The 7,476-nt window shown below is 39.7% G+C and overlaps 2 protein-coding genes across 4 annotated transcripts; one reads left to right on the top strand and one right to left on the bottom strand.

Moving 5' to 3' along the window:
• The first annotated feature begins 265 nt into the window (after window positions 1-265).
• SKIP6 (SKP1 interacting partner 6) lies at window positions 266-2,329 on the top strand. The gene is made up of 2 exons (XM_089627188.1): window positions 266-1,452; window positions 1,916-2,329. Exon 1 carries the CDS (start codon window positions 366-368, stop codon window positions 1,443-1,445), a length of 1,080 nt encoding a protein of 359 aa, XP_089483314.1. The 5' UTR covers window positions 266-365; the 3' UTR covers window positions 1,446-1,452; window positions 1,916-2,329.
• A 964-nt stretch (window positions 2,330-3,293) lies between these two features.
• On the bottom strand, window positions 3,294-7,025 carry LOC149385111 (shikimate kinase, chloroplastic-like). 3 transcript variants are annotated; one of them, XM_089627228.1, is made up of 11 exons: window positions 6,816-7,025; window positions 5,990-6,310; window positions 5,272-5,330; window positions 5,002-5,056; window positions 4,844-4,916; window positions 4,675-4,762; window positions 4,378-4,460; window positions 4,151-4,280; window positions 3,947-4,025; window positions 3,724-3,788; window positions 3,294-3,597 (listed from the first exon to the last, which is right to left on the bottom strand). In XM_089627228.1, exons 2-11 carry the CDS (start codon window positions 6,204-6,206, stop codon window positions 3,547-3,549), a joined length of 900 nt encoding a protein of 299 aa, XP_089483354.1. In that variant the 5' UTR covers window positions 6,207-6,310; window positions 6,816-7,025; the 3' UTR covers window positions 3,294-3,546. The 3 variants fall into 3 exon arrangements, 2 of the variants coding, with proteins under 2 accessions (XP_089483354.1, XP_089483355.1); XM_089627229.1 differs by having other exon boundaries at window positions 5,272-5,324; XR_016301466.1 differs by lacking the exon at window positions 3,947-4,025.
• Between the last annotated feature and the right edge of the window lie 451 nt (window positions 7,026-7,476).

Genomic DNA, 7,476 nt, shown 5'->3' with positions numbered 1-7,476 from the left:
TCCGCACAATCTTCTTCTTCTTCATTTTTTTTTTCTCTGTTCTCTACATTCTCAGAACTTGTAATATGGCCACTCACATGCTTGCCAAATATGTCTTGGTTTTGTGGCCTGAGTCTGTTCCCCCTCTGTTAGAATTGCCTTTCAATGAATTAGTCCAGGGGACTATTTCTAAAAAAAAAAAAAACGAAAAAGAATTATAAAGACCGATCCACACTTATCTGATCGAGTATTGTGAATTTGTACACGACAAAAGATCACACACAACTTACACACAACACATAAGAAAAACATAGCTCACATTTTGAAGTCAAATAAACATATAAAAAAAATAAATAAAACTCGCTCAAAAAAGAGGAGCAAGAAGCATGTCTGATGCGGAAGCGGAAGACTCCCCGTCGACTCCTCCGGCGCTGATCCCATCCCTCCCAGACGATGTAGCGGTGAACTGCCTTGCCCGAGTCCCGATGATCCACCATCCCTCCCTCTCCGCCGTGTCCAGGCCACTCCGAGCCCTCCTCTCCTCCCCAGACTTGTTCGCCGCCCGAGCCCGCCTCGGCACCGCCCAGCCCCTCCTCCACCTCTCCCTCCGCCGCCGCGACTCCCCCACCAACTCCTGGTTCGTCCTCCACCCCCCTCACCTCTCCCCGCTCCCGCCCCTCCCCGCCCCCTCCATCGGCGCCGCCTACGCCGTCTCCGGCCACCTCATCTACGCCCTCGGCGGCTCCGTCGCCGACGTCCCCTCCTCCCACGTCTGGGTCCTCGACTGCCGCGCCCGCGCCTGGCGCCCCGGCCCCCCCATGCGCGTCGGCAGGGAGTTCGCCGCCGCCGCCGCCGTCGCCGGGAAGCTCTACGTCCTCGGCGGCTGCGCCGGGGACACCTCCTGGGCAAAAACCGCCCACTGGGCCGAATCCCTCGACCCGAAGCTGGGGCGATGGAATCCCATCCCGAGCACCCCTCAGGCCCGAGGGAAGAGGTGGATGCACGCCACCGCGGTGGTGGAGGGGCGGGTTTACGCGATGGCGGACCGCGGCGGCGTCGTGTTCGAGCCCGCCTCCGGAGAGTGGGGCGAGGTGGGCGGCGAGCTCGACAATGGGTGGAGGGGCCGGGCCTGCGCGATCGACGGGGTGATCTATTGTTACGACTATCTGGGGAAGATCAGGGGGTTCGACGTGGGCCGTGGCGGGGCCTGGAAGGAGGTGGAGGTCGTCGGAGGGGTTCTGCCGAAGTTTCTGTGCGGGGCCACGATGGCGGACGTGGGGGGGAGGTTGGCGGTGGTGTGGGAGGAGAAGGGGAGAGAGAAAGGGGTGATCGGGATTTGGTGTGCGGAGATTCAGGTCCAACGCACCGCTCACGGGGGTCTGTTGGGGAACCTTTTGTGGTCCGCTAAGCTTCTCTCGCCTCCCAATGCCTCCTCCATCGTGCACTGCGTCGCAGTTTCCTTGTGACCCTAAGGTTTAACTTGTTGCATTCCTTAATACTTTTTATATGTGAAGAGATATAACTGCTTAGTTTGTTTTTGTTTCTACTTGAGCAGATGAGATGAATGACTTGGTTTTGTAGGATTATCGATTTGTCGAGAGTATTTTTATGGATTGAAATCGGTTCGTTTTGTTGACAGTTGGAGTGGGTGGGACACTGTTTTGTTAAGAGAAGTTGTAGAGAGATTGTTTTATGCCCAAAGCGAAGACATTTTTTATTTGGGATATATGATCTTAGGTTTGAGGTGACTTGTCTTTGTTATTACCAAAATGCATCAGTGATGTCTCATAAGCTGTCGATTATGAACGTTAATTGTCATCTGGGATAGAGTGTGGTATCTTTTTAAAGTCTGTGATATGTTTGCGTTTCATGAATAGATATTTTGGTTCGTAAACTGGAATATGGTAATGAAATCTAACCTGTTTTCATTGCACAGTGATGTTCCAGATCCCTGTTCCACTAATAAGATTGGTTTTGTAAGATTGAAGCCATGCTGAGCAACGTGTTCTCCTACATCTCGGGGGAAATGATTTTTCAAACTTGTAAAGGTTACCAAACAGGGAGTCGTTTCATAATCTGTACATATGATAAAAACGTAATTCTGTAATTAACATTTTAAGCTCTCATACATCGTGTAATATTGTCGAATTGTTTAGAAAAATTTAGGATGAATAAATGTTTCAGTCCTCTCTAATCCCTTTGTTATGTTGTCTCACGGTTCTTAAGCGCCTCTGAAATGCATTCTTTTGCTGGCTGCTTCTGCAGAAATTGGTCAACACTATTGAGTTTATTTGTAGAAAGAGATATGGTCATCTGTCTCTCCTAATCGTGGTGTTTGTCATTTTGATTATTTTTTAAGCCTCCAGTTTGCTGAAAGGATCTGAGCGCTGGTGATTTATGATTATATGTTCCTCGGGTTTTTGGTAAAGGTCCCGGGATAGTTAGAGAACACAAATCAATACTTTTATTGACTATCAACTGATATATTGACGGGTATTTTGTAGTTATGAAATATTGTTACCGATCATGTGATAAAAATTTACCTAGATATCGAGTCAGGTAAATTGACGGATATTCTATAAAATAATAGTTATCAATATTTATATAAAACCTATTTTTCATTAGTAATTTTTTACTTACAAGATCTGAGTAGAAACATTGAGGTTATTAATAAATATTGAAAGATATTTATAACTTGCGTAAATTGAAAAAAATCAGAAATAATACCGCTAAATTACCGATTTTATAATATACTTTCCATTAACCCTAATGAGGCAACGTACTGATCAATTTTCATAAACATTAATAAGGCAACGTACTGATCTATGTATCCTAAAATATAATTTAGTATATCAAAGTTTATTTAATTAATGGTGGTACTCATTTTGAAAAAGAATTCAATGTAACTCCTTTGTTTTCTTTTTCTTATATATATAAAAGGGATATATAAAAATAAAAATTAAAAAAAAACAAAAAAAAACACACACACACACAAGTATTTATTGTAATAATTAATTTAATTAACTTCGACATAATGAGTTATTTTTTTAATAAAATAAAACTTGTGCTATTTTGTTTTTTTTTTTTAAAAGCAGGTTATTGAACTACTAATTTAATTGTCAAAAAAAAAAAAAAAAAATCCAGGCACTTGGAGATTGTCACGGGCTTGTGTTTGGCCTTAAATAGTCACTTTTGGGCTGGCCTTTCTCCTTAATATTAGATAATATTGCTAGAGCTGTGAAAAAATTAAACATACAGGTGAAGAAATAGCAGAGTTGTAGACTATTAATGCACTCGAAACGGCGATCCATGGCTCGAAAAAAGAATGTATTAAAACATGACCCAACAATCGTCGAACACAATGATGTTTGACTTATTACACATATTTTCTGGACTATATACATTTACAATCTCCTCAAAACTCTAAATTAGAGAAGCACAACTTCTCATTCAATGACGTTCTTTGGTTATAAAAAATACAAAATACAAAATACATAACGCATTAATCACTGGAACAACAAATTGAATAGGAACACAAAAATACCACGCACGCCCAAAGTAGAAGATTCAAAATTCATTGCGACCTTCATTCAAAAAGTCTGCAATTTGGTCCAGCGCCTACAAAAATGGCAAACCAAAGCGTTTGATTAATTAGATTCAGATAGCTCATCCAACTAAAACATATGTAGTCTTTTACTATATATATATATATAGAGATAGAGAGAGAGAGTGAGAGAGAGACACCTCAACGGCAATAACATTAGGGGTGAGACGACCAATATCTGGTTGACCTAACTCCACTGCTATATCTGTAACATGCAAACACTGGCTTTCAATATTTGATGAAAAGCATTATCATGTGACTAAGTTAATTTGGCCCCTCCGAGCCTGTCACATTATTTAACATAGTTTCCATGCATTGACAACCTTTATGAATAAATAATTACATAAATAAAGTTCAATGTACTTTTAAATGAAACCCTCACGCTGGCATTGGCATACAGTTTACCCCTCACTTCAAAAATACTAGAGAGGCGTGTGAACGTCTGCGAAGAAGTTAACGCGTTAAAGTCACTGTCATGTGAGGAGAGAACATTCTCTCTCAATTTCCAAGTACTCTAGTCAAATACTATTTAAATCGAAAATCGCAAAAAAAAAAAAAAATGACAACCTCAGTGTACACGTCTTGTGTATCAGAAGGCAAGAGGGGACGAGAACCAGTTCCATCTTCAGCAATTCTTCTAGCCAAGGTTTCTAAAGGAACATCTAACCAGACGCTAACGCCCTTATGCATATATTCCCTGATTAACCAACATTAACATCAAGTTTCATCAAAACCACATCCATACCCAACCGCAACGAGGAGATATGCAACCGAAAGAATGATCAGTACATTACCAGTTGATTGGCCGAACAACTGCCCCGCCACCGGTAGATATAATATGGTTGTGCGTTGATGAGTGCTCACAAAGTACCTTTGTCTAAAAAGAAAGTACAAGAGAAACACGATTACTTTTGGGTAGTTAACACCATTCCATATATGTCCCTCACTTAGTGGCTCAAAAGCAAGTAGTTAAATAAACGCTAAAACATCTCTCCGCCAACAATTTATACTTCAGGGGTCAACTTATAAAAAATTGGTCGAACTTATAAAAATATAAAGGAATGCATGAATCATAAAAGTCTAAATCAAACCTCCAAATCTCTGAAGAAGTCCTCTCCATGGAGACTAAAAATATCAGTCACAGAAGTTCCATCAACTTTCTGCTCTATCAATTTGTCACTGAATCATCCACAAAGACAAAGCAAAATTCAGAACAAAGTATATCGTGATTGAAACACTCAGTTACAAAACAATACAAACCAATCATTAAAGGAGTATCCAAGTGCTTGTGACAATACTTTTCCCACAGTTGTTTTTCCAGAACCCATCATACCTACACGTAAAAAAAAATGACAGTTTCTTCTATGCAAGGAAGTGAACGGTGAAAATTTTAGGTAGAGAGTATAAAAGAGACAAACCAACAAGATATATGCAGCGCCCACTTAAATAAGGTTTAACCGCTTCCGCTTTCTTCTGCAAGATTGTTAAGTTTCTGTACGTTAAAATGTAAAAAAAAACACCTCATTAACTATTTTGGTCTTACGGCAGTTCATTTAATTATTATTCAAGAGACAATTTTACAAAACAACATCAAATTTTGTTTTAACTAGTTTTTTTAGAAAAGGGGCAAAAGGATTAATAAAATTAGGCCTGATTACTCAAGAAATCAGAAAATGACAACAGGGTACCTTCAGAAGTATATCCTCATCAGACGATGCATGCTGGGTTTCAGATTCTACAACTGAACCTACCAGAGAAATATCTGATCAAACAACTACCAAATGAAACTACGCAAAGACACCTTTTTTTTTTTGTGTGAAAACAAGTCTCAGATGCACTAGTAATTGCATAAAATATAATACGTGACAATCACTGATAGACAATTCAAATCTCTTGAAGTTGCACACACGGTAACTAAAGTGGAACGGTTATTTTGGCACAAAACGAAATTTGAAAATGATATTTTCTTTGGCAAACTCAATAGGCCTTACCTCTAACTATTACAGAATACAATGATTAAAGAAAAATAAATAAAACTACTAAAGTATGCCCTATGTGGTATTATTTACCAGCAGAGAGTGCTTTCATAATTAACTTTGTTCGATTTGAAATAAAACTAAATCTTTTTCGATGAGACTACACAAGATTGGCGCTCGTGTGAGAAAGAAAGAAAAAAACTAGCGGGTTAGATTATAGTAGCTTAAGACAATCACCAGAATTACAATATCAAGCATGACAACAGACTGGAAAAAAGCTTGCATTGTTCAATTTAAGAAGAAAAATAAGTTATATCGACTACAAAGAATGAAAGATAAAGCCTTTTCGGTATCTTGGGCAACTAGAAGCGAAGGACTTGAATTGGGTTGTAAGCAAAATAACAATAAGCAGAAGTTCATTACAAGTCACCTGGAAAGTTCTTATATGAGCATGAAACCTCCAACGCCACATTTCTACGCCGACTAGATGGGCTCCGAATAAGAGAACGAGCCGAGACAAGAGCCTGAAGCTTTCCCCGGCCCTTTGATGTTCGAGAAACGGGAACCGAAAGTCCCTGTCTCCTCTCGATCCTCTCTGAGTTAATAAAGGTCGAAAACGGCAACGTTTGTGCCAATGTTGCCTCCATTTGACCTACAAAATCACTAGCCAATAGTTTTCCTTGACCGAGCAAAGCGCTCAACGATCTTACTCCGAATTATTTACCAAACAAGCTCCACGGGGTGACTCGACCTGCGTATGAACATAGAGACTTCAATTAAAAGATGAACTAACGTGATAATGCGTATTCTAGAAAAAGATGGACACCTAAATTTAAAAATACAAAAAAAAAATTCCAAACAAATAGAGATGCACAATGTTTTCTGTACAAGCACAAAACAAATACACACACTACCAAGAGAAGAGTCTAATAGATCACCCTCTCTCACCGCCGTGTTTATCCTGATATACAAAGGCAAAGGATAGTTTTGCGATTCATCTTTGAAAACAGACATTAACGAAAACTTTTTGCTGTAAAAGCAAACAATGACAAGGTGAAGTCTGCGAACGAGGTAAATAAGAAGAAACATATTCAAGAACAAGTTCGGCCAAAGCAAAGATGTATCGAAAGAGATTTGAAGTTGCCTAAGATTGCAAGGAGAAGATGCTTCGAAGTCGCAAAATCGCAAACCATACCAAAAAAAAAAAAAGAGAGAGAGAGAGAGAAGAGAGACAGAAAGAAGAGATAATGGCTGACCTTGGACCAGAGACTCTCGACGGCAACGGCGCGGCGCTGAAGAAGATCAATTGGTCGGGATTGGGCGTAATTTGAGAGCCGAGAAGTTCAAGGTCTTTGTCGATTTCTATATGCAAAGGTAAGGAATGTTATTTGTGTATCGGTTAGGTAGAGTTGTCTTGTGAGTTAGTTGGGTGTTCTCTCGAGCCGCTTCTTGGCAGTTGGTATAATTTGTGAAACGCATTACGTGTATTTTTTTTTTTTTTTTTTTAACCTTTAATGAATTTAGGAAGCCTTGAGAATTTTGGATAAGCGTATGTGGCTATCTCATTTCAAAGCCACCAACCACGCGAAAAAAAAAAAAAAAACACTCCACCAACCTAATAGGGAAGTGGTTGGTGGAAATTGTTATTCATTGAGTTGATCGTTGCATTATGTACTTCGTTACCTCGTGTTTTAGATGAAAATAGATTCAACGCTCATCTATACAAAAATCTTCAAAGACTACATAAAGCGTTGGGGTCCGGAAAGAAGTGAAAGTACCACATTTTAATAAGGTGTTTTTCATTTTTTTTTATTATTAAAAATGATATTTTTGTTAAGCAATTTGATATCTTTCATTGTTTAACGAAAGTTGAATTTCCGTTAAACTTAATGGAAATTAGCATTTTCGTTAATTTCC

The sequence above is a fragment of the Urtica dioica genome, chromosome 9 (assembly GCF_054948205.1).
Source record: "Urtica dioica subsp. dioica isolate 48M chromosome 9, U.dioica_male_clone48M_v1_H2, whole genome shotgun sequence".
NCBI classification, from domain to species: Eukaryota; Viridiplantae; Streptophyta; class Magnoliopsida; order Rosales; family Urticaceae; genus Urtica; species Urtica dioica.
The sequence above is the reverse complement of the archived record's forward strand: the minus strand, read 5'-3'. Positions and strand labels throughout refer to the sequence as shown.

Excerpts from the sequence above, each read along its gene's own strand:
- LOC149385111 (XM_089627228.1), bottom strand. The coding sequence starts at position 6,206 with ATGGAGGCAACATTGGCACAAACGTTGCCGTTTTCGACCTTTATTAAC. Across the intron at positions 5,331-5,989 it reads CTCATATAAGAACTTTCCAG|GTTCAGTTGTAGAATCTGAA; the intron begins GTGACTTGTAAT and ends TTTCTCTGGTAG. Across the intron at positions 3,598-3,723 it reads CTAATGTTATTGCCGTTGAG|GCGCTGGACCAAATTGCAGA; the intron begins GTGTCTCTCTCT and ends CCATTTTTGTAG.
- SKIP6 (XM_089627188.1), top strand. The coding sequence starts at position 366 with ATGTCTGATGCGGAAGCGGAAGACTCCCCGTCGACTCCTCCGGCGCTG.